The following is a 25714-nucleotide window of genomic DNA, read 5'->3' as shown; positions in this document are numbered from 1 at the left end:
TATTGCAGTTTCTCTAATAGAATTCGGAGATACTTAGCCGGTAAATGTGCTTTACAGTGGCCTAATATCGGTCTGGTATGATGCACCGGGCTATGCTAGCATTGAAAGTGAAATATTTTGTAGCTGTCATTAACAAGCTGGTAAAAGGATGTATGCTGAAGAGTAGAGGGACAGTGATACAATTTTGAGAGAAATTGTTCGGAATGTTAGATTCAGACTTCTTTCCATTCAACACATGGATGCACAGGATCAGTTGGAAATGAAGAACTGAGGGCAATTCAACAGCCCGAATTTTCTGTTTCGAACCCTTAGGTTGAGTTATGGTGTTGTGATGTGATTTATTCTGTATGCTAGATGGTGCTTATCTCTGTTGAGCAGACATGTTTTGGTGTTAATACGCTGAGGACTGAAAATGCTGATATGATGAGTGCTGGTTGTATGTTATTATGGGCAGTGTGTGGGGTGTATGGCCTGTATGCAGGTTCTGTGCTGCCACATATGCTCTGGTTTGATTTAGGTATATGTCCATGTTCTTGGATTTAATGACATATATATATATATATATATATATATATATATATATATATATATATATATATATTGGCAAACTAGGGGAAAGGGGACTGGAACATGGGCACACCCGCTCTGGAACTGGGCAACTGGGCAGTCTACCAGCTTGACTTGCTACTGGATAATGCCCCTTGGATTATGGATTAAATGATATTGACCAACATAACTTTCAAATAATAATAAAAATAAATAAATAAATAAATAAATATATATATATATATATATATATATATATAGAATTTGCAAAAATAAATAAATAGTTAATATATATATATATATATATATATATATATATATATATATATATATATTTTCAAGGCAAGAAGTGCATTGGGTTATGGAGGAATTTGCAAAAATAAATAAATAGTTAATATGATTGAAAATGCACATTTGTGAGTATTAACAAAAAGCATAATTGGAAGGTGGTATGCAGTTTATCCTCTCAATTTCATAGTTATAGAGGGGGAAAAAAAAAAGAAAAAAGAAAAAAGAAAATAGAGAAAGATAAAGTTGGTGATTTATTGAGTACCTGTGAAGGCATGACAAAACTTTAGCCAACCACTTGTAAAACAGAAGGAAAAATTTAGGATCTGAGCTTCAAAATGAATGGTTCCCAAAATCTGTCAACAAATCATTTTGAGATGCTGTGAATCCTTTGATTTTTTCTTCCCATTAACAAATATGCAAATATGAATATATTCATAAAGACACCCCCTTTTATAATAATATAGCCGAAGGCAAAGCCCAAAGCTTTTATAATTGTTAACTTGACAAATATACTTATTTATTCGAGGTTGTTCGGATTTATTTTTTTAAAAAATTACTTAACACTAATATTATCCTCAGGCTTGACTTGAAGAATTAGTTCAAGTTTTAGTTCTAAATTCATTAAACATGTCAAATGAGTATAGTTTTAGTACGGCTTGAATCATGGTTTGTAAATGCGTGCCGAGTAAATAATGAGCCTCTAATACAATTAAATCGAAATCATGTCAAATGAGTTAAGTTTTAGTGGGGTTTGAACCATGGTTTGTAAATGGGTGCGGGGAAAATAATGAGCCTCTAATATAATGAAATCGGAATTTATTATTGTAATTGTAAAATTTATTAATTATGCATACTGGCTCGATCAATTTTTTAAAAACTTATTTTGATTTAACCGATATAATATCGGACTACCTAACTGATAAGAATAATTATAACTTAAAGTCTTAAACCAAATTCAAAATGATTTAAACGGAGTTCTTAAAAGTTTGATTCAAATACATAACATGCATTATGACATTTATGCTTTAGGGTTAATTTATTTGTTAAAAAAAATATATATAAATAAAAGTATAATGTAACACTACCAACAAAAACAAAATGAAAAAATAAAAAAATAAAAGTACACATCAAAATGGTGAGGATTCTGACTCAATTTTGAACTTGGGAAATGATGACCCACTGAAACCAAAACCATTTAAATTCTCAAAGTCCTTTTGAAGTGCTTACCGGTCTGGTCGGTAACTTGAACCGGCTGCTTCTCAAAGTCCTTTTGAAATGCTTACCGGTCTGGTCGGTAACTTGAACCGGCTGCAGCCGGTTCCTGGCCCACATAAAACTTGATGAGATGGCGATGCAATGTAGAGAGAGAGCGAAGAGTACGTCCACGCGCGACACATTTCGATTTCGATCTCCTAAAAAAACCTCTTCTTTTGACCAGTTTTGTTTAACAATTTACAAACACAGTATTTATTTTCTCTCTCTCTCCATCCTAATACAAACACACATTTTCTGATTCTTCTCTCTCTTTCTCTCTCTATCTTCTTATATATCTATCAGTCTCATCATGGTTCCCGCCAATCTTTCCAATATTTATACCATATAAAACCCTAATCTTCTCACTCTACACTCCCAGGTGAACACCCATAACTCTGAAAGATCAAAACCATAAACTTCGTTTTGTAATGTTAATTCATGTGATTATTATGTGTTTTTTCAATGTCATTTTGCGTTTCTTTTTTTTTGAATGATTTTTGGTCAATTTTATGGTTTGATCGGTGGATCTTTCAGGTTGGTGCACATAATATATATACAACCAGAATTGGAGCGATTTGAAGGTTTGGATATATGTCCTTCAATCAATCAGGGGCTGAGAAGAACGAGCCGTTACCTAATAGAAAATTGGGTCGATCCGCGAGCTCCGGTCAGTCGAGGAATTTCTCCGGCGGTGGTGGGAAGGGCGGCGGTGGCTCCGCCGCTCCACCCTCATCTTCATTTTCGTCCAACCGAAGGTAGATTAGGGTTTACAGTTATGCATACAGATATGTACATAAAAGAAGGCCATTTCCACATATACATACATCTAACTGCACTAAGCACTAAATGCATATAGATTTGTAAATTTGAAATTAGGATTTGTGGGTTTTATTTTTTTTTGGGTCTTATGATGACGGTATGTTTTTATGGTCTGTGTTAGCTTTAAGAAGTCTAATAATGCACACGGAGGACAATCTAGGGTAAGCAATGTGAGTTTGAATTCAGATTCTAATAATGCTTCTGCTGCCCGTACAGTACAGAATGGTGCCAATTTACGACCACCGTTACCTGGTATGTGGTTTTTTTCCCTTTTCTTTTTTCTGAGTAAAATCTTGAATAGCGTTAGTTTTAGAAAATTTAATTTGAAGAGAAACCTTTAGTTTTATTGTGGGTGTGTTGTACATTTTGATGGAAATATTTTATCTTGATTTGTAATATGTGATTAACAATCTTGGGCGATATGATGGGAGAATTAAAGAAATTGGTTTTGCTTATTTAATCTGATTTTTAAATTCTTACAACTTCTCTTCATTTGTTCTTATTTAGCAGCATCTGATGCTCCGGTCACAGGCGTTACTGTCAAGTCAACTGATGTGTCTTCCCAGAAAAGCACCCGATCTGTTCCAAGGCCTCCATCTTCTCATCCTGCTACTGTCAGTTCTGACACCACAACGCCCGTGACACCTTTGAAGGGTAACATCCATTTAGTGTTTGATTATGTTTATAAGCTGTGGATAAGTGTTTTGGTTTCCATAAATTATAAAAACTTTGGCATTGTTTAATTTTGAAATAGTTTGTGAGCTTCAGTCTTTATTTTTTCTTGACATTTTGTACTTGAACCAGACTACTAGTACTATAATTATACTCAATGAAATGTTAATACTGTTGTCTGATGGCTTAGAACCAGGAGATAAGTCGACATCATTCACTCTTCAATTTGGGTCCATAAGTCCTGGTTTCATGAATGGAATGCAGGTACTTCAGTATTCTGTTACGCACTTTATGCATATTTGTTTTGTTTATTTATTTATTAAGTTCATGTATATTTTATAAGATCTCCTAGACTTTGTGCAATTCAACAATTTTCGTAGTCTTTTTATAAGAGATAAAAGATTGTGTTCCTATTTCTTTTTCAGATACCTGCTCGAACTAGCTCAGCACCCCCAAATTTGGATGAGCAGAAACGTGACCAGGTTTGTGGGCTCTCTTCCTCTTTTATGGATGTTTATCAAGCAATACTGGTTTATAACAATTTAGGGTTGTTTTAACATCTTTTACCATTGATACCCGAAAGGTTTATCAACTTAGAATTTGAATTTGGTATGGATATGGTATGTTCTTCTGTGTTAGTGGTGTGTACCCAACAAGTGCCATTTTGGCTTTTGATGTAAACAAATTAGTAGCATGATTTGTGTAATTTTTTGGCTATAAAAACAAGTAGCAAAATCTTGACATCATTAAGGCTGTTTTTTATGTGCTCATTGGCATTTTCCTTGTGCTCTGTGATTCTCTGTGTGGCAGCTGCTCCATGATTCTTTAAGAGCTGTACCTATGATGCCAAGTTCAACAGCTCCTAAGCAGCAATTACCAAAGAAGGATGCAGGTGATGTTGATCAATCTGACACTAGCAATGATCATCCAATGCCCAAGGCTAAGAAGGACGTGCAAGTTTTATCTGCACCCCCTGTAACCCAGCCGCAGAAGTCTTCTGTTCATTCTTTGACTGGGAAACCAATGCAAATGCAGTTCCAGCAACCACAGGTTGCCATTCAATTTGGTGGTCCAAACCCACAGATTCAGTCTCAAGGAATGGGGGCTCCTCCATTGCCTGTGCCATTGCCTATGCCGTTGCCAATGGGAAATCCCCAAGTGCAGCAACAGGTATTTGTTCCAAACCTCCAGTCCCATATGGTGCAAACTCAGGGGATCATTCACCCGGGCCAGAATTTGAATTTCACATCTCAAATGGGTTCTCAGTTACCTGCTCAGTTAGGCAATTTGGGAATTGGTATGGCCCCACACTTTTCTCAACACCAGGCAGGAAACTTTGGTGGCCCTCGTAAAGTCAAGATAACTCATCCTGACACGCATGAAGAGTTGAGACTTGATAAGAGGACAGATTCATGTATGGACAGTGGGTCATCAGGCTCGAGGTCGCATCCAAATGTGCCTCCCCAATCTCAAGCAATTTCATCCTTTCCACCTGCCCATCTTATCAACTACTACTCTAATTCTTACAATGCCAGTTCCCTCTTTTTCCAAGCTCCAAGTTCTCTTCCTCTAACTAGTGCCCAAGTTACTTCCGGTTCTCAGGCGCCAAGGTTTAACTACCAAGTTGGCCAGGGCCCTCAAACTTCTTTGATGAACCAATCTGCCCTTAACTCCCTTTCTGTTAGTAATATTAGGGCCCCATCTCCCATTATTGGTGAACCATCTAATTTGGAACATACTCGTGATGTTCATAACATATTCTCATCAGCTCCATCAGCTCCAGTACAGGTGACAGTGAAACCAGGTGCTGGTTCTCATGGAGGAAGGGTTGCTGATTCATCATTGTCAATTGACTCACCTGTCATTGAGAAAAGTGAGTCTACTAATATTTCTAAGCCACACGGGGAGGCTAGCTCAATTGATCCTCAAAGGAATCCCGATACAACTTCTAGAAGCTCTTTACAGCAATCAAAACCTGGTCTCGCACCAATAACTACTACATTGCCTGTGGCTAGGCAACAATCTGTTGCAGCATTTGTTTCTCTTTCTGCGGATACCCTGGCTCCCAACACTTTGTCTACTTCTCCTGCTCCTACTGAGCAGTCTGCATCAGTTGTGACAAGTTGTAATGAAGGCATCAGGGAAATAATTTGTAGGTCTGACTCAATCAAGGATCAACAGGAGAAGCCAGGAAACAAAGGACAAAGCCATTTCCAACCGCAGCATCAGGTATTCTAGGGTGTTCCTGTCAGGTGATTTGTTTCTACCGGATTTCTACTAGTAGTGACTATTTTAAGTTGTGGATCTGGATTTCGTACTTTTTTTGCAGGTTGGTGGACGTTCTACCTCTTCTTTGTGCTTACCTTCTGAGTCTTTAGAAGAATTAGAACATACTAATTTTTTCAACGATAGAACTGAAACTGGAGAGGCTAGTACAAATCCTGCTTCATCAGGTACTATTGGAGGTGTCACTGAAACTGCTGGGGACCCACCTTTAACCACCGGTATTGACAGGCATGATGCTTCTGATTCCAAAACTGATTGTGTTGGCGAAGGCTCAACATGTGTGGCAGTGGAAATTATTGGTGGTGGTGGAAAAATGACTGATACATTGGACACTAATCATTGTAATCAGCAAGATGATTTTCCTCTGCATGAAGAACAATTAAAGCCTGAAACTGCAGGAACAAAAGAACAAACTGAAGGTGCTAAACAGGATGAAATTGCCTTAGGACAAACTGAACTGAACTCCACTCTTGAGCTAACAATTACTGGCAATGAGCTTGGATCCTTGCAAGCTACACAGAAGGATCGTAAAGAGCCTGCGGGTTGTTGCACAAAAGATGACGGGATGGCTGATAATTCAGTGATGACCACTTCCATTGCGCTTGATGATATAAATGCTGAATTATCAAGTTCTGATTTATCTACTTCTTCTCATGGCTATAAGATTTCAACTTCAGATACCTCTTCTAGTATGTGTGATAGCATGGATAGAAAAGAAGTTCTTATAGGATCTGGTATGCTAGATCTGAAGTTGTCTAATGTTTCAAATTCATCTCTTCCAGAAGTAACTTTGGAACATGAAAGGAAAGGTACTGATTCTATTAGTTTGGGTGTGGTCTCTCTTTCAACCTTAGGTTCTAAGGATAAATTTATGCTAGAACCTAACAGAGCAAAGAGTACTATTGCTAGAGGGAAGAAAAAGAGGAAAGAGATTCTACAAAAAGCAGATGCTGCTGGGACAACTTCCGATCTTTATATGGCATACAAGGGTCCAGAGGAAAAGAGAGAAACTGCTGTCTCTTTAGAAAACAGTTGTAGCAATAATTTGGAAGTGGCAGATGTTGATGCTTCTAGGGAAGGTGTTGTATCCAGTGAAAAAAGTGGGCAGAGTAAAGCTGAACCAGATGATTGGGAAGACGCAGCTGACATCTCTACTCCGAATTTGGAACCTTCAGATGGAAATGAAGTAATGGCAAAAAAGTATTCTAGAGATTTCCTACTTACATTTTCAGAGCAGTGCACTGATCTTCCAGAGAATTTTGAAATTAGATCTGATATAGCAGAGGCGTTGATGATTTCTAATATCACTGTTTCTCTTGAATCACATCCTTCTCCTGGAAGAGTTATTGATAGGCAGAATGTGGGATCTCGACCAGACTGGCATGGGCGTGGCATGGGTGACGATGAGAAATGGAGTAAACCCGGTCCTCTTGCCTCAGGAAGGGATCCGCGATTAGATATTGGATATGGGGGAAATTTTGTAGGTTTTCGACCTGGCCAAGGAGGAAATTATGGTGTTATAAGGAATCTAGGTGTGCAGGTACCTGTTCAGTATGCTGGCGGCATTCTATCTGGGCCTATGCAATCATTGGGTTCTCAGGGAGGTATGCATCGGAATAGCCCTGATTCTGACAGATGGCAACGTGCCACTGGTTTTCAAAAGGGTTTAATTCCTTCTCCTCATACTCCATTACAAGTAATGCACAAAGCTGATAGGAAATATCAAGTGGGTAAAATAACAGATGAAGAAGAGGCCAAGCAAAGGCAGTTAAAAGCTATCCTAAATAAGCTAACTCCACAGAACTTTGAAAAACTTTTTAAGCAAGTGAAAGCGGTTAACATTGACAGTGCTGTTACTCTCACTGGCGTGATTTCGCAGATATTTGATAAAGCTCTAATGGAACCAACTTTCTGTGAAATGTACGCCAACTTCTGTTATCACCTTTCTGGAGAGTTACCTGATTTCAGTGAAGACAATGAAAAGATCACTTTTAAAAGAGTACTTCTAAACAAGTGCCAGGAAGAATTTGAGAGAGGGGCAAGGGAGCAGGAAGAAGCTAATAGAGCCGAGGAAGGTGAAGTTAAAGAATCTGAAGGGAAAAGAGAGGAGAAGAGAACACAGGCAAGAAGACGAATGTTGGGTAACATTCGACTGATTGGGGAGTTGTACAAGAAGAAAATGTTGACTGAGAGAATAATGCATGAATGCATTAAGAAGTTGCTCGGTCAGAATCAGAATCCTGATGAGGAAGATATTGAAGCTCTGTGCAAATTAATGAGCACAATTGGAGATATGATTGACCATCCAAAAGCCAAGGAACATATGGATGCATATTTTGATATGATGGAGAAGTTATCAAACAACATGAAACTGTCTTCTAGGGTGAGATTCATGTTAAGGGATTCGATTGATCTGAGAAAGAACAAATGGCGACAGAGGAGGAAAGTCGAAGGGCCGAAGAAGATTGATGAAGTGCACAGGGATGCTGCTCAGGAACGGCACGGACAAGCTGGTCGGATGGCACGTGGTTCGGGCATGAGTTCCTCAGTTAGAAGGGGTCAACCAATGGATTTTGGTCCGAGAGGGTCAAATATGTTTATTTCTCCAAATGCGCAGATGGGTGGTTTCAGAGGGTTACCCATGCAATTCCGTGGTCATGGCACTCAAGAATTTCGGTTGGAGGATAGACATTTGTTCGAGAATAGGACTATGTCAAATCCCTTGACCCAGAGACCTATTGGTGATGATTCTATTACCCTTGGTCCCCAAGGTGGCCTTGCTAGGGGAATGTCCTTTAGAGGCCAGCAATCAATGGCAAGCATTCCCTTAGCTGAGACACCAAGTCTTGGAGACTCCAGGAGACCTATTGGTGATGATTCTATTACCCTTGGTCCCCAAGGTGGCCTTGCTAGGGGAATGTCCTTTAGAGGCCAGCAATCAATGCCAAGCATTCCGTTTGCTGAGACACCAAGTCCTGGAGACTCCAGGAGAATGACAGCTGGTTTAAATGGTTATAGTTCTGTATCACAGCGAACCACATTTGGCTCAAGACAGGATCTCAATCAGAGATACATCTCAGACAGGTTTGCCAGTCCATCTGTTTATGACCAATCGAGTATACAAGAACGATACACGAGTCATGGGAACAGGGACCCAAGGAATGCAGATCATAGTTTTGGTAGGTCCCCACCAACTTCACCATCCACAAGAGTTCAGGGATCAATTTTCACACAAAATATTTCTTCAGAGGAGGTATGGCAAGAAAAACGCTTGCGGGACATGTCAATAGCAGCAATTAAAGAATTCTACAGGTATTATGTGGTCTCATACGCGATTTTTCATATTTGCATTTTCCCCAATATTCCACATGTTCAATATAATCATCAAGGAGCGCTGCATTACCAACAATTAAGTTTGTGAGTGCTTGCACCTTTACATCTGTGTTGAATGGAAGTATGTGAGGCTTGAATGTGTCTCAATAAAATGTTGAAGAAAACCTTATTTCTGATAGTTGTAGCACTAGAAATTTGCCTAGTCTACTTCTCTAGATATCAACAAAAAGGAAATAGAGAGAAAAGTGAGGAATCTCCTAGGTTGGGAACAATGAGAAATGACAGTCTTCTTCCATTTCCGTTGGCATCCAGTATAAAGCATCTTGATATCCTAGTATTGCAAGTGATGTTCAATAACGTTATTTGCCGTTAAATTAACAACAAATATCTACTTTTGATAGCTATTTCCACACTAGTTCTAAGTCCATTAAATTTCCAGTATATTAGCCTCTTCAAACTTGTGACTATAATTTTGTTATGTTATGCATGAGTTTGAGGTGCTGTATTGGGTTAGATAATTAAGAGACTATATGGAGAAGGTGAGACCATCATGTTATAAGGAAAAGAAGGTCTTTAGGAACTTTGATTTAGATACAAAGATTTGTGTGAAGATATTTTGAAAATTTAGGAGCAAGCATGTGTATCCATTTTTCAATATCTGATTCTTCAGTTTTCATTTGAGAAGTCCAACCTACAACCCATTTTTTGCATTAATGGATTTTAGAAGCACTCTCATGTTACTGTGAATAATGTTCTTCATTAAAAACTTGTGGTACAAAGATTGATCGACCCTGTTTTACCTATGAATTCATGTTTTAGGAAAACAAATTCCAAAAGCAAATATTTGCGATTTTGTAAAACAATCAAACTCATGAGTTAGAATAACCAGCTCTAATATCGAGTGAAAGTTGTGCTTAACGAAAATCTTAGTGATTAAGATCTGTGGATTAGCGCCACTAGACCTAGAGGGCAGTGAAAGGTTTCCCCTATCTCTCTCTTTCAATTCTTCTTTCTTTTATTATTGATTACAATAAATCTAAGTACTTAACTAAGCAACTGCACAAATCAATCATCCATAAATCAATAAAAAAAATAAAGCAGCAAAGTTAACCCCATAACTTTTATGTGAAAATAAAAAACTTAAATTAAGAAATACCAAGGAACCCTTGTCAAATACTCAAAATACTCTGTAAAATCACTGACCTGTTAATTTATCTTCGATTTGTCATTTTAATTAGTTCTACATGTCTTCACATGTTATTCCACTCGATCCTCATACTAGCCTTGCGAGTCCTATCATTGCTTGTTGTCAATGTACATCATGACCATCTTCTATATAGTGATTGTCAATCAAAATCTTCTCAAGCAATTATGAATCAACTTCTATTGTTCTGTAGTATCTTCAGTCTCAGCACTAAGAACTGTTGAGTAAAACAAAGAAAATAAAAAGAAATAATAATAATAATTATAATAATAATAATATAACATAGCAATAATAATATATATAAAAAATAGTACAATATGGCACCCAACAATAAAACAAATACTCTAACAAGAACAATGATCAATGCATGCATAAGTTCTAAGTCTCTTAATCTCTTGGTAGATGTATGCTCTCTCTCTCTCTCTCTCTCTCTCTCTCTCTCTGTGTGTGTATGCATTTATTTATATTTCTATTTCTTAAACTAACCTTTATATCATTCAGAACTATATTTCCCAAGCTGAACATCAAATACAAGGGTCGTTACCCACTGTTCTCGTTAATCAAGGAATGCCCGCTGGGGTGGATTGGATACAGACCTACCTTTCTGTGAATATCAAATAAAATCTATTTCGAAATTGGGAACTCCTGCTTTTTATCACTGTCAAACTATGTACCAATACGTAAATTCTATGTACCAGTGCATAACTTCTGTTGAGGAATATAGAGGTGCTAGGATCATGTACCAGTGCATAACTATTGCTCCAATATGTTCTTTTTACAGACCAGCTCAACTTGTGAGTCTAAAACCAATTGCGACACATTTTTTTCCAGAACTACAAGCCTCGGATACAATTTAGAGAACTATATAAACAGAAACAACTTGGAAATTTTGAAAAATCAAATTTATAAAAAATTTACATTATCCTTATGTGTGATCAAATCTGTTCTCAATTGTTTATTTCAATCAACTTGACCACCATATGATTTTTTATCTGATCTTCATTAAACTTTGTCAAATGATGATCAACATTCACTTGAATATATTCAAATGTAGAACGTACTCAAGTTTAACTCAAAAATTAACAAAATTACAATTTGATCAAAGCTGATTTTTTTGACATGAAATTCACCAATCAATGACCCCAAGGACCATATGAGGCAATTTCATTGCATGCATAGAATTATTTTGTAGGATTTTAAGAATGGGAGTTTCAATTTTTATGCTTCAACTGCCATGTAAAACTAAAAAAGCAAATTCCTTGATGTTGCGTTTGGAAGCACCGAATCGGCATCTTGGATTTGGAATTGGAGCAAATTTAGTTCAAAGTTTTAACTAAATTTTTTTCAAATCCAAACCACCGATTCGGTGCTCCCAAACATAGCATGATTGTTTTTGTACATTCACTTGCTTGTTACTTCATAATGCATGGGTCAAGGTTGTACCTTTTCCACCCCTCCTGACACTCCTCTTGGCGGGTGTTTTTATTATTATTATAAATTTTTTGGGTAAAGTACAATGACACCCCCTGAGGTTAGGCATAAGGACAATCATATACAAGTTAGCCTATTTTTGGACAATGACACCCCTTTGTAAGATTTGAAATCCAAACAGAGCTTAAAAACATGTGAAAAGTCTACTTTACCCTTCATTATTTGATTAATTTCTGAATTACCCTTTTCCTTTCTCTACACACACACACACACACATATATGGGGAACTCTAACATCCCCTCTTTCATGGGGATGATAAGATTGTCCCCATATTTGTTTGGACAAAAATAACCACACTAGAGCATGCCACATCATAAAACATATGGGCACTAATGTAATCTTAGAGCAAAGCCCCCACCCATTTTGAACTCCAAACCCCCCCCCCCCCCCCCCCCCCCCTCTCTCTTAACATTCTCCCTCTGCTCTAAATCACCGTCAGTTATGGGGACGACTTCGGTGGTTGTCTGCAATGCGGATGGCAGCGGTGGTTGTCTGCAATGGGGATGGTGGCAGTGGTTGTTGACTATGGGGATGGCAGCGGTGGTTGCGATTGTTGACTATGGGGACGATGGATGTGGTGGGGAATGGGGATGGCGGTGGTGACGTCTGCTGGTGGTGGTTGTGCGATAGGGATGGTGGTGGTGCTATTGATTTTGCTGGTTGTGGGTTTTGCTGTGGAGATGTCGTTCATTGGCTGGATCTGCATTAGAGGAGGATGATATGCGGTGACGACGGCGAGGTCTACGACGGGATTAGCAATGGGCGATGGGGACTACCATTGTCGTGAAGAAGCCGCCACCGTCTCACAGTGCCGTCGTCGTGATGCCGCCGTTCAAAGATGCATGAGTCCCAATTGGATCTCTTGCAGTCGTCTTGAAGCCATCGATTCCTCTCTTTTTCACAATTGTTTTTGGTGATTTTTTGGATTTTCGGTGAATTTCGGGTTTTATTTGTGGGAATGAACAGTGGTGGTGGTGGTGTGGGTTGGAATATTGGTAGTTATGGAAGTGGACGTGGCGGCGCTGGCGGTGGTTGTGGTTGTGGTTGTGTTGGTGGCGGCTGCGGTGGGTGAATACACAGTGGTGGTGGTTTTGGGAATGGAGACTATGGTGGTGGTGGTTCATTCGCTAAGAGGTGTGCGACGACGGCTTTGTTGGTGGCAACGACGGCGACAGCGGTGAGGGGTTTAGGGGCGGAGAGGCCGTGGTTTGACAAGCAGAGTAGTGGCGGCGGCTTGTTTGGGTTAGGGTTTGAGAGGGGAAAGAGAAGAAGATAATGAGGAGAGATAAAATTTGGGTTTTTCACATGGGTTGTACCCGGTAACCCATTAAACCTATTTAATTCAAGGGTATTTAAGTCAATCAAAAGGGTTGTATTGTTTAAATTGATAATTTAATGTGTCAAAGGATAATAAAGTCAATTCACTATTGTCAGGGTGTCTTTGTTAATTTTTAAAACCTGAGGGGTGTCATTGTCCAAAAATAGGCCAACTTGTATATGGTTGTCCTTATGCCAACCTCAGGGGGTGTCATTGTATTTTACCCTAATTTTTTTTACTTGAAGACTTAATACATGAACATGCATTCATTTGCTATGAATTGATCAAGTATATGTATGATTGGGGTGGAAACAAGTGATCTTAAGAAGAATAGAGCCTAAACTTTTTAGTGTCACGGGAATATAAATGGAGTGAGAGAACAAGTCATCTTAAGAGGAGCTTGAGTATGTTCACAGCTCACTGTCTCTCCGCTCTCCACCATCCACTCTCCACCTGGCAGTATGATCCTTCCGATCCCCGTCTCCCTCTCTTTTATGTTTGATGGTTGAGTACTGGCGAAAGGTTCCTTATAATTGGGCATAGGAAAGGGAGATGAAACTTGTCCTCGTTCAATGTGGTTTGGGGTTTATCTTTTTTCTACACCTTCTGACCATGTTGCCTTACCTAGTAAATTGTAGGGGGACAATAACAGATTGTCTTGCGATTGTATTTTGAAAAGTGGACGGGGATCATGAAGGCTCATTAAATCTCTGAAGAAATGAAATATATATCTCAAGTTGTGGCAAATAAACAACTTGAGATATATCAACAATTTTGTCAGTTTATTCTTCTAAAGATTTTTCAGAGAAAAATTTAAGGTCTCTATCTTTTCATGGTGAGACTCGATTGGTTTGTCCTTCCCAAAATGAATTGATAATAAAAAATGGGAAGTAAGAAGGGAGGAGGTGTTGAATTTCCTTTAGCAGTTGACTGTTTTCATGCTATCAAATGAATTTGCGAAAAGAGGTCCATAAAAAATTTATCCTAGGCTGAAGCGGTTCACTTTTTTCCAATTTATGTTTTAGTATTCTTCTAGGTTACTATTTCTCCATATGATCATACTTATGGGCCAACCTTCTAAGGCAAAGCTCGCTGAGCTTTCTCTCCTGGTTGGAAGGAGACGGGGATTTTCATCCTGGTTGATCTTACTTGGGGCCAAGAAAAGAAATAGACCTTGTGAAAATCTCCTTAAGTTCCTTAGATCTAATGACCGGTTCATTTAATTCCAAAGAAAGGCTGCTGGCTTCAGGTCCATTCATGGATAGTTGTAAAGCTTGCGAAAATTTAGTGGATGTGGGTAGATTATCCGACCCTGAGCAATGTTAGTTATTAATTGGGGTTCGGTCCGTAGATCTAAATGATTATGCTCGCTCATGATAGGGATTCAGTTTATGCTGTGGTTTAATTCTATATAACCTTGGAGAAGTTATTTTGAACAATCAATTCCACCTTTTTTTGCTGTTTGTTCCAAGCATGGGTGTTCTCTCTCTATTTTTTCTCTTCATTCTTTCTTTTGGGGAATCATATTCCTTAATTTGGAATTTCAATTTTTCTTCTTGGCTTTCTCCATAAATGTTCTCTCCCATTGAAAGAATTGGTTCTCAGATCAATAGGGATACAGGATGGTTGCTGGGTCTCAGGCTTGCCACAGTGTCTCGTTAAGGCTGTACATTCTTCTCTTTACATTAAACAACTGATTGGCCAATTTTGTTACTATAATCTGCAAACCTTTAAACTTAGTATAAGACTGCCTTTACTGATTTTAAAAGGAATAAAACAAATAAAGAAAAGAACAATGTTGTTGGGTTGGTGGGTTGGGGGGGGGGGGGGGGGGGGGGGGGGGGGGTGGGAATGACGGGATAGGCATCTGCCACCTGTTATTTCAGGGCTAGACACGATTTTCTTTCTTTTTATTTATTTATTTATTTATAATAATAATAAAAATAAAAAATCTGAAATTGTGAACTTGAATATGGGCGCCAAATCCAAACACACAAGTTCCTCTAATCCATAAGCTACTATACGAACTCTTGTACTCTTCTGGAAATACTCCTATTCACACGCTTTTCTTTACGTGTATAAATTGGATGTGATACTCTAGTATAAAAAACATTTTATTGTGTCCTAGGCAAAATCTAGGCCATGGCTTTTGTAACAATAGTGTTAAATTTTGGGAATTGAAATATAATGGCTCTAATGTGGATCCTTTTATAGAGGTGTTGAAGAATAGTATAATTTTTATTGACATGCACTCTTAACTTTGCTTTGGTGTGGGTTTGAGAATAGATGCTGTGAAGATCATTCATTATGTGCATCTTTTTAGCTGTCATTGCTCCTTGTATGTTATCTTTGAATTGTGAGTGTAGCTTTGATTTTTATATGCATATATTCATTTTTTTGAATTCCAAATGGAACTGTTCTTATTTTCAGCGCTAAAGACGAGAAGGAAGTTGCTCTTTGTGTCAAAGAGTTGAATTCTCCGAGCTTCTATCCATCAATGGTATCTATCTGGGTCACAGATTCTTTTGAGAGGAAGGATGCGGAGAGGGATCATTTGGCTAAGCTTCTGATCAACCTTACAAAATCACGGGAGGTTACATTAAGTACAGATCAACTCATCAAAGGGTAGGAAAATGTCATCCTAGATGCGACCAACTCCCAAATTTAAGTTGAATTCCTGTTTCATTTGGTAATTTTGCATTTTCTTTGGCCAGGTTTGAATCTGTTCTCACTGAATTGGAGGATGTTGTAAATGATGCCCCCAGAGCAGCTGAATTTCTTGGTCGTATCTTGGCAAAACTGATCCTCGAAAACTTGATTCCATTTTCAAGGATCGCACATTTGATATACGAAGGTGGGGAGGAACAAGGACGACTGGTAGAGATAGGGCTTGCAGCCAATGTAGTTGGTAGCATCCTGGAGATAATTAATTCAGACAAGGGAGAATCTGCTTTGGCTGAAATTCGTGGAAGCTCCGATTTGCAGCTAGAGAAGTTCCGGCCTCGAAATTCTAACAAAAGTTGGAGATTAGACAAGTTCATTTAAAGGATACTGATGCTCACTCTGTGGTTAAAAGATATTCATTTCTAGTGCTTTTAGGGTACCCTTACCCTTTCAATTTGCAGAAATGTATCTTTGTGAGGGGGGAGAGAGAGGGCAGATTCACATGAGGTATCCTTCTTCATGTTTTAATATTTATTTCTTTAAATTGCCAAAAGTTCAATTCAGCCTCCAAAATTTAGCATATCATCTCACATGGTATTGCCCAAAAACACCAACTGCTTCAAACTTGAACATTACTTATTTTCACCTGTTGCAGGGACCATAATGAGTTTTTTTTTTTTTTTTTTTTTTAACTCTTTTATGTTCTAAACTAGACAATAATTTCGTGGATACAGACTTTTGGGTTGTGGAAATAGAATTTTATATATTGAATTTAATGTTCAATTATTTATTATAGAAAATTATGGCACAAGATAATTTATGCATCCGAGCCTATTTTAAGGTAAAGGTGATGTATGTCCATATCCACGCACACACAATAAGTGCAAGCCAACTGGGATTACAAAACCTGTAAGACCTGTTTCAGGTACAATTTAACCACGTTCGAAATGTGATAAAAAGGATCATGTCCAATGATTATATTTTGATACAGTTGTTAGAGTTTTTTTTATTTTTATTGGATCATTATTCTTCCCAATCATTTTGTCATATATATATATATATATATCTTTAACCCATGTATCTTTTTATGTTCAAGACTTGCTATTTTAAAAAATTAAAAAGAAGATCCTCTCTTAAGATGTATATTTTATAAGTTGGATAATGCCTTTCTACTTTCTAGCAATACAACTAAAACATTTTCAATCAAAATGATTCTTCGATGTTCTGTCGGTTTTTACCTTTAATTATTATTTCATCTAGTTAAAAAAAGAATATATATATATATAAACTATTCCTTAAAAATATATATTTTTTCTGGAATAGTGACATAATTGACATTTTCTAAAAAGAAAGGGTTATTTTAACCATAACTTACAAACAATTGTGGGGAAATATTTACTATATTTATGGGGCCACTGAAGCCTTCTTCAACCAGTCTGGTCCAGTCCATTCAGGTCGGCTGCTGGGCCGCCAAAGCCTACTTAAACAAGTCTGGCCTAGCCCTTTCAGGCCATCCACCGGGCCACCACTACAAAGCTTATTGGGCCACGGAAGCCTGCTAAAACAGTTTGGCCCACAATACGGAATAGGCCAGGGCCCAAATTACCCTATAATGGGCTCTAGGGCAACGCTTATACGTTGTATGTTATGAAACCATCGTATAAGAGACTATCGTTCATTTGACTGCTTAACAGCGAAACCTAGGTCTTGCAGATTCCTCAACCTTCGTCTCTCACTCCTCTTTGTCCGACCTAAGCTCTCCAAAATGGTACTCTCTCTCTCTCTCTCTATCTATATATATATGTACAATATATATGTTAACGTACTTTTTTTTGTGGATTGTAATCTAATCTGGAGTTATTTATTGTTGATTCGGAGAAGCTTGAAAGTTAAGACTTTTAATGTTCTGTGATTTTTCTAATTATAGCGTTCATTTTTCTGTTTTTTTCTGCTAGTATTTGTTAACCTTTTGTTCATATTAAGGTTTTGTGAATAGATCTGTGAAGGAACCTCATAAATTTGAACATATTGTTTGTTTAGTTGTACGGAATCAAGCTCGTTGTTTTAAATTGGTCTATGGGAGTCGTTTAAGTGGTTGATCTTGGATTACGGTCTCATTCCAGTATTTGTAGTGTTGAAAAGTGCATACATATTCGTTTATATATATATTTATTTATTTATATTTATATTTATATGAATGGATGTATACACATTTAATTTTTTATAATTGGATTTGAAAGCATCGAAATTGCTCAAGCGGAGGAGTCTATGTGAATCCTTTGAATAGAATACGAGGCAGTACACAGTACATTACCTGGGGAGGTCTTTTCCTCTTTTCTAGCATTTTTTGCTATCTTATATCCTTGGAGAAGAAGATAGAATGCTCAGTTTCCTTGTTGTATTTGATTGCTATGTTTACCTTGATTTGGTGCTAAATTTGTTGTGTTCCAATGGACTAGAGAAATAAGATTTATTTATTTATTTATTTTGCATTGTGGATTTTTCCGTTTCAGAATACCCATAACAATCTATTTGTGCATATTTTTATGCTATCATGGTTTTGTGCTCTGGTTTCAACGTTATTCCTTTGTTGTATGCAGACAAAAAGAACCAAGAAGGCTGGTATCGTTGGGAAGTACGGTATGTGCCTAACATAGTTGTTTCCCTTATCTTTTTGTTCTTAATTTTTCCTTTTCATTCTTAAATTTTATATAAATCTGAATATGATTAAAAGAAATTGAAGTCAATAAGTGATGAGTTGTTAACTTCTTAGACATATATCTGAACATTCAACTCCCTCAATCCTTCGTATCTGGATATGATTATTTGTATTGAGAGGTTTCTTGCATGAATATAAGTTTTCCCTATCTACCTATTGGTATATATGTTTGTAATCGTTCTAGCCAGTTGTATCCTAGCTCCTATGCCTTCTCTAACATGAGCCGATGGACTACTACAGTGCCAGAATGGAAAATTTGCAATGATGGTTTTCTCATTTTTCTTCCCTCCACTCCGTGAACTATTTAATTGAATCTGCATGAATATTGTATTTTTTTCCTTCTATACTATGATTGTCTACGTGCTTCTATGTATGCAAGTGTGTAATTTTGCACATGTTTATTAGAGAGGTTAGTTACTTATCTAATAACATTTCAGGTACCCGTTATGGGGCTAGTTTGCGGAAGCAGATTAAGAAGATGGAAGTTAGTCAGCATAGCAAATACTTCTGCGAGTTCTGTGGGAAGGTGAATCATCCTCTATGTTAGCTTGTTTATTGTTGGGTTTTTGGAGCCTGTCGATTCAATACATGCAGTTGTCTTAATCGAAGGTTGTGTTATATGCAGTATGCAGTGAAGAGAAAGGCTGTGGGAATTTGGGGATGCAAAGATTGCGGCAAAGTCAAAGCAGGCGGTGCTTACACGTTAAAGTAATTATCCTCTATCCTGCTCTCCCTCTCTCTCTCTCTCTCACACACACATGCACAAACACATGCAATATGTAAAGCATACAAGTGTTCCAGTTTGTAATCTCTCGTCCTGTTTTATTATATGACAGTACTGCAAGCGCTGTGACTGTTAGGAGCACCATCCGAAGGCTGAGGGAGCAGACTGAGAGTTAAATTTGCATGAATGTGTGGATGAGTGTAATACTAGTCATTTTATGTTTTATGGGATATCTGCTTGAATGCAGAGCTTTTGAAGTTAGTTAAATCAAATTTGACTGGTTGTTAAAAGATATATTGTTTCTGATGAACCATTTAATATTTTCACATTTAAGTGGGTGTTATTTTGTATTATGTGACATGTTCCGGTGAGATTTTAAGTCTGTGTTATTCAATGTTATTTATTCTGGTGTAACTTGGTAGCTACAGTTGTCTTCTGCTAGCTATTTGCGCATAAATATGGTGGAAAGCTTCAAGCAAGGCTTCCCTATACCCAAGAGTAATTGTGAAATTAAACATTTATACAGATCTTCATTGGCAAATGTCATTCAAGTCATGGGCAGAAGTGAATGTCATTGATAAAACTATAGAGTGTGGAAAATTAAGCACTGAGAATTTCTAGCGTTGCAAGTTTTTAAGTGGTACTTTAAAAATAAATATGTTTTGAAATCTTTTTAGTTTTTTTAGAGTTCAGTATTGTGAGATGTGCAATGGGAAAGGAAAATACATTAGATATTGATGTAATGAGGTTGTGTGTGACCTTTATTGACATTGTGCAGTTGTATTACTTGGATGTTTAAAGCTATTGGCTGAGATTTTCAACCCTGTGATGCCTCCCTTTTTCAAGCATGCATAATATCTGGAAAAGAATATGGTTCTTTTTTCTAATGAACAGCCCATGCCCTCATCCTGTGGCCCAAGGTAACGAAATACAGATCATTACATTTTGCAAGGATTCTAATGATATCCGAGAGAAGTTTGTAATTCACAATTCCTCAATCTCAGTTTATGCCAAGAGAATTCCATACAATTTGTCACTAATTAACAAGCAACATCAGCAGGGTTATATACTTACCATTTTGCTGAAAAAAAAAAGAAAAAGAAAAAATCAGCTGGGTTAAGGTTTTACCTAGGCACGAGCACTTGCGTTACAGCTAGGTCAACTTTACACAAAATAACTTTACACAAACGAACAAAAATGACACACCTCTACTAGAAAAATGCAGTAAGAGGGAAATTAAACTGAACAAGAATTGAGTTTAACAGAAAAGTAACAAAGCGTCATCCTCTTCTAGCAGCAACCTTGTGTAGTAGAAACTTGTAACTTGAGTTACAGATATAATCAGGTCTACTTGGTCTCTCACAGAATAGGCGTAGGAATGTTCTCACCATTGCCATTATGATGCATTTGTTTTTGAAAAGCCTTGACTGCCAAAACTCTAGCTGCATTGGCTGCCCTGTTGGCTGCTGCCACTGCCCTGTTCACTCTTTCATCCACCTTGGCTACGTCATAGGCTTTCTCTGCTGCTCGTTGTGCTTCCTGATAGTAAGAAAGATCAGATTAGAAATGCCTTCATCTTTTTTTCTTTAATTGTTTCATTTGTGTTTCTCTCAGGTGTTTTGACAAATTTTGAAGAGTAGATGCAATTTATGTCTTCATTCCTGTGACCTGTTTTTGGAATAGGCATACAGTTCCAACTTTACAAATTGTGAGGTCTCTCCTATTGGTGAACATTTTAGCTTGCGGTGAAAGAGTACATAAGACTGATTTCTTTTTCTTTTTTCATGGAAATGACTTGGGTCATTTGGATAGCTCAGGAGAAAATCAAGCCGACTTAGAATTGATTGGTTCTCCAAAGATTAGAACCAGCAGCAAATCACATAAAAAACCAAACCAACCCACTATTATATAATATGCCGTGTCAAGATGAAAGGATCATATTTCACGGTCATGTAGTGAAACACTGCTATCAGATCAACATGATATTTCCAACATCTAGCTTTATCAAATCCTACCTAACTGGATGGTTGAAGAAAAAGTATGTTCCAAGTTTATGGAAAAAACTCATCAAATTGTACTCAACTTTAAATCTCTACAAGATGTTATGATAGGCACATAAATAGATGAGGTTTAACACTTTGTTCTCATGCTGACATGGCATGCAAACTTAGAACCTTTTGAAGATGGGACTACACTTGAGCCATGCCCTTGGCCTTAACCAAAACAAGAAAAATACAATAAGGTGGAGAATTTATCTTCAAAACATGCTGAAAAGTGAAAACCTTCTATTCAGTTTAACATATTTGCAAAACCACAAATTTTCAGCAAAAAACCTCAAAAAATGCCCATATATAGAACAGAACATTTGTGCAAGAAAATTGAATAATAGTTGTGGTGAGTGAACTTAAATGTAGATCCTAGAATGAGATCGACCAAATCCAATGAAGATGTTGCTTACACATAGTTTAAGAGACAGACACTTTAAATCAGGCAAGCGTCACACATTCTGGATCACATATTTCTCACAATGCGGATAATCACTTAATAGTTAAATACTTCTAGGGCGTAATTCCTAAAAATCAAGGCAAGAATATAAATAATACCTGGACTACATTGAGTACTTTGGAATTATATACAGCAACAGGAGAAGAAGGACATGCGATGCTCTGTGTGCTTGGGATGTTGAGAATCCCGTTCTGCCAGTGCCCGGATTGGGTCTCACCGTTTCTAAAAGTGTACACTCCAAGTCCTTGCCTTCTACCCTCATGCCACGCTCCTTCATACCGATGCCCATTTGCAAAACGATAGATCCCGAACCCATGCATCTTGTCTGCAAAATATTCTCCAGCATATGTGTCTCCGTTTCTAGATATGATATTCAGATTAGTAAATGCCCAGATGTAGATTTAAAAATAAAAAATGAATAAAAAATATGATTTTACATGTGGCCTTGTACAGAAATGCATTTTTGTGGCATGTGATTATTCATATAGCTATGGCTGCAGAAAACTATAAAATTCAGTGTTCAATGTAAGGTGAGATCTAATCATTTCCAGGCTGAACCAAGTGGAGATGTGGCAGCTAGTTATATCTTCTTTAGGAATCAATACCAAGACAAGAATGACAGCAAATTCTTCTAGATGAATCATGATGAAACAGTTTATGGATGGTCGATTTGCCATGTGTGAGGATAAAAAATAACTCTTCAGACAATGGCCACCAAGTCTGAAGTATCGATTTGGGAATAGAAAAAAAAATGGGACCAAAAAAAAAGGATTAAAAAAAGATCAAGGTTTTTCAGAATATGAACCTTATCTATTATTAGTAAGGATATGAAATATACCAATAAGAAGAATATATCACTGAAATATCCAACATATTTGGCATGCTCAATCTCACCATTTCGCCAAGTTTGTCCATATTTAACATTCTATATGGAGTCAAATCTTATAATTTATTTTGCCCCTACTGAATAATTAGGTCCCCTCTCTATTTCTCACACAAACACATATAAGCATACACAATTTAGAGGTTGTCTTTCACAAATGTCATCATCATATCAATGTTAATATGTCCCGTCCATGTCCCCTGACTATTGTTTTCTATTGTCTAAGAGCTTGTAAACTAAAACTAGACTCCCTTTTTTGGTGTACCAGTCATACATAAGCTAACTACAAGTAATTTTGTTTCACTTCATTATTTCACGACTGATTTTAAAATGGTTGCATTTCAATATTTCAGCTCAGCATAAACTTATATATAGAAACACTTCTAACAGAAATAATTTGTATTATAATTTTTTTCCAGTACATTCACGAAACACAAAAAATATATATATATATATATATATATATATATATATATATACACACACACACACACCCTATATATTTGATAAGTAAGATTTCATTAAAGGCACTCAAAAGGAAAGCGCTCCCAAAGGAAACAAAAGCCGTCTAGGATGACACTATAACTGTAAGCTATCAACAAAATGCAAGAGACAATTCATAGAATTACAATCCCGCCCATTTGACCCAAAAGAATAAAGAAGTTAGGATATTGTATTTAAGAAACCAAATGTGAAACACAATATTGAGTAGATAGCAATGCACTAACGCATCACAACATCAACATAAAATCTTCCCCACTAACAGGAACACCACCCATGCAATCTAATATCCACATTGCGTCAATTTCATGGTCCAAATTCATCAGCCAAAGTTCGAATCTTTAAAGCTTATCTCCGATTTAATAAAAACATTACAATGCAACCAATTACACAGCTTACATAATCAAAGAAACCCCCTGCACATTCAACAAACTACAAGAACAAAACCCCATATGGTATGAACTCCATGAGTGAGAACAAAAACCAAATTATTATGCATGAAAGCATTCAAAATCACAAAATTCTTATCAAACAATAATCTAGTAACCGCAAATGAATCTAACTACTAAAACATCAGGTTCTTATAAATGAAAATAAAATCCAATAACCCATCTCCACAATTACCTGAAATGGTAGTGACCAAGCCCATGCTTGACCCCCCACTTGAATTCCCCCACATACCGGCTACCATCCTCGCAGGTGTGGACACCACACCCATGACTCTGCCCATTCGACCATTCGCCACCATAAACATCACCTGTATAAAACCTGTACACCCCAAATCCATGTCTAAGGCCTTGTTTATACTGCCCCCTATACCTACTTCCTCTCGCCCAAGTCTCCACTCCATATCCATCATATTTTCCATCAATCCAATCACCCTCATACCTCCCACTCATGTAGTAATAATACACCCCACTGCCAGAACACTCCCCCTTATGAAATTCACCCTCGTAAACATCCCCATTGCTATAAGCCTGAACCGAACATCCCGAATTCACCCGTTTCTCCGATATTGGCCCGGACCCAATTGACCAGAACACCGGCAATGGCGGTCTGGACACCGGAGTGGAGGAGGTGAGCTTGATTGGGAACGAACGGGCAAGCAATAGGCGAATTGATGGAAGGCGAGGAAGTGCTAGATTGAGAGAAATTAAAAGGGCAGTGGAGAATGCGAAAGCCGAGAAGAAATCAAGAACAAGAGAGTGACTTGGATGCGAAACCAAGAAATAGAAAAGGGGAAGAGACAACAACAGAATGAAGCGGACATGGCCGTGGAGGCGGCGCAGGTGGCGGAGGCGGAGGCGGTGGAAGAGTTGAAATGCGGCTGCTTTGGACGCCAAAGGGTTCGGGAACCGATATGGGAAGTGATTCTTCAACGAAGAATAAGGGTATTGATGAAGAGAATTGGACAAAGTTGGGGTTTTAGATAGATAACTTGAAGATTTTGTTGTTTGGGTCACCAGAGGTCGCTTATGAGGAGCAATTTTGGGCCAAGGGGAAGGGGTAATTCGGTCATTTTGGCACTCCGTTAGGTCGATGAGAACTTGAGGGTTTGTCTCAGAAGATAGAGTTTGCGGAGTGAATTGAAAATTGAGGCCTTGGTGTTTCTGGTAAATTGAAGAACCGAGAAGAGGCGGTGTAGGGTTGAAATCGGAAGAGACACCGCTGCTTTCTTTTCCGATTTGTTCTTCAGATTTCTTGTGATGCATTACATATGTAAATACGATATCTTTCTCTCTCTAACTTTCCACTTCTCTCTCTAAGCTTTTTCTTTTCTGCTCTTTCTGTGGTCTTTTGCTATGGATTTTCTGTATGTAAGATATATGAGAAATCGCCGTTTCTCTCTCTAGAATGGTTGGGTATATGTTATATGCCTCTCTCTCTCTAATATTTATATATATCTGCAAATGGGTAATCAATATTCTATATATGTACACACAGTCACACACACATACTCTTAGCGGATTGTGCGCAGTGTTAATGGTTTTTGTGAAGCGTAATTTTAAAACCAGAGACAAACCATTGAGAATGAGAACTGAAGATTTAACTTACCCTTGTATTTTAGACACAACTACTAAAATGCCACTCCCATCTTAGTGGTTTTCCCTTCAATTTTTTTTTTTCTTCCTAATTTTGGTAAATTGTAAATTCACACTTTTTTCACCAAATTTTTATCACATGCAAGTCCAACATTTTTTTTTTCTTTTCTTTTCTTAAAAATATTTCTTACATGAATACTGATTATGTTAAAACTAAAACAATAAATAAGAAATAAAAAGGTTATCAAAAAGACCTTCAAATTATTATACCACGTGATCAATATTTGATCAACATCGAAATAATTCTATCTTTATTCACTTCGGATATGGCTTAGCGATTTACTTATTGGATTTTAGAACTTAGCAAGCTCAAGATCTGAGGTTCGAGTCCTGCTAGGTGATTTTTGCTGTCTCTGTAATGACTTACCGGATTTTAGAACTTAGCAAGCTCAAGATCTGAGG

The 25714-nt window shown here is 37.5% G+C and overlaps 3 protein-coding genes across 6 annotated transcripts; 2 read left to right on the top strand and 1 right to left on the bottom strand.

Annotated features, from left to right (window-relative positions):
• Window positions 1–2274: 2274 nt before the first annotated feature.
• On the top strand, window positions 2275–16678 carry LOC132299200 (eukaryotic translation initiation factor 4G-like). Of its 3 annotated transcripts, none has more exons than XM_059795690.1 (10): window positions 2275–2470; window positions 2626–2846; window positions 3032–3162; window positions 3421–3564; window positions 3773–3846; window positions 4008–4064; window positions 4393–5811; window positions 5912–9180; window positions 15645–15839; window positions 15929–16678. In XM_059795690.1, exons 2-10 carry the CDS (start codon window positions 2683–2685, stop codon window positions 16257–16259), a joined length of 5784 nt encoding a protein of 1927 aa, XP_059651673.1. In that variant the 5' UTR covers window positions 2275–2470; window positions 2626–2682; the 3' UTR covers window positions 16260–16678. The 3 variants fall into 3 exon arrangements, with proteins under 3 accessions (XP_059651673.1, XP_059651674.1, XP_059651672.1); XM_059795691.1 differs by having other exon boundaries at window positions 3418–3564; window positions 3779–3846; XM_059795689.1 differs by having other exon boundaries at window positions 3418–3564.
• An 844-nt stretch (window positions 16679–17522) lies between these two features.
• LOC132299199 (large ribosomal subunit protein eL43) lies at window positions 17523–19674 on the top strand. Of its 2 annotated transcripts, XM_059795688.1 has the most exons (5): window positions 17523–17646; window positions 18479–18518; window positions 19035–19123; window positions 19223–19305; window positions 19434–19674. In XM_059795688.1, exons 1-5 carry the CDS (start codon window positions 17644–17646, stop codon window positions 19495–19497), a joined length of 279 nt encoding a protein of 92 aa, XP_059651671.1. In that variant the 5' UTR covers window positions 17523–17643; the 3' UTR covers window positions 19498–19674. The 2 variants fall into 2 exon arrangements, with proteins under 2 accessions (XP_059651671.1, XP_059651670.1); XM_059795687.1 differs by lacking the exon at window positions 17523–17646 and having other exon boundaries at window positions 18473–18518.
• A 702-nt stretch (window positions 19675–20376) lies between these two features.
• LOC132299198 (uncharacterized) lies at window positions 20377–25228 on the bottom strand. The gene is made up of 3 exons (XM_059795686.1): window positions 23835–25228; window positions 21925–22186; window positions 20377–20860 (listed from the first exon to the last, which is right to left on the bottom strand). Exons 1-3 carry the CDS (start codon window positions 24920–24922, stop codon window positions 20681–20683), a joined length of 1530 nt encoding a protein of 509 aa, XP_059651669.1. The 5' UTR covers window positions 24923–25228; the 3' UTR covers window positions 20377–20680.
• Between the last annotated feature and the right edge of the window lie 486 nt (window positions 25229–25714).

The sequence above is a fragment of the Cornus florida genome, unplaced genomic scaffold (assembly GCF_030987335.1).
Source record: "Cornus florida cultivar Cherokee Brave unplaced genomic scaffold, ASM3098733v1 CherokeeBrave_3.0.0_Hap2_Chr03, whole genome shotgun sequence".
In the NCBI taxonomy this organism is placed as follows: domain Eukaryota; kingdom Viridiplantae; phylum Streptophyta; class Magnoliopsida; order Cornales; family Cornaceae; genus Cornus; species Cornus florida.
Note: the sequence above shows the minus strand (reverse complement) of the source record. Positions and strands in the feature narration are given on the sequence as shown.

Excerpts from the sequence above, each read along its gene's own strand:
- LOC132299200 (XM_059795689.1), top strand. The coding sequence starts at position 2,683 with ATGTCCTTCAATCAATCAGGGGCTGAGAAGAACGAGCCGTTACCTAAT. Across the intron at positions 2,847-3,031 it reads TCATTTTCGTCCAACCGAAG|CTTTAAGAAGTCTAATAATG; the intron begins GTAGATTAGGGT and ends GGTCTGTGTTAG. Across the intron at positions 4,065-4,392 it reads ATGAGCAGAAACGTGACCAG|CTGCTCCATGATTCTTTAAG; the intron begins GTTTGTGGGCTC and ends TCTGTGTGGCAG.
- LOC132299199 (XM_059795687.1), top strand. The coding sequence starts at position 18,473 with ATGCAGACAAAAAGAACCAAGAAGGCTGGTATCGTTGGGAAGTACG. Across the intron at positions 18,519-19,034 it reads TGGTATCGTTGGGAAGTACG|GTACCCGTTATGGGGCTAGT; the intron begins GTATGTGCCTAA and ends ATAACATTTCAG. Across the intron at positions 19,306-19,433 it reads GGCGGTGCTTACACGTTAAA|TACTGCAAGCGCTGTGACTG; the intron begins GTAATTATCCTC and ends ATTATATGACAG.
- LOC132299198 (XM_059795686.1), bottom strand. The coding sequence starts at position 24,922 with ATGCATCACAAGAAATCTGAAGAACAAATCGGAAAAGAAAGCAGCGGT. Across the intron at positions 22,187-23,834 it reads CTTGGTCACTACCATTTCAG|AAACGGAGACACATATGCTG; the intron begins GTAATTGTGGAG and ends TATCATATCTAG. Across the intron at positions 20,861-21,924 it reads AAGTACTCAATGTAGTCCAG|GAAGCACAACGAGCAGCAGA; the intron begins GTATTATTTATA and ends TCTTACTATCAG.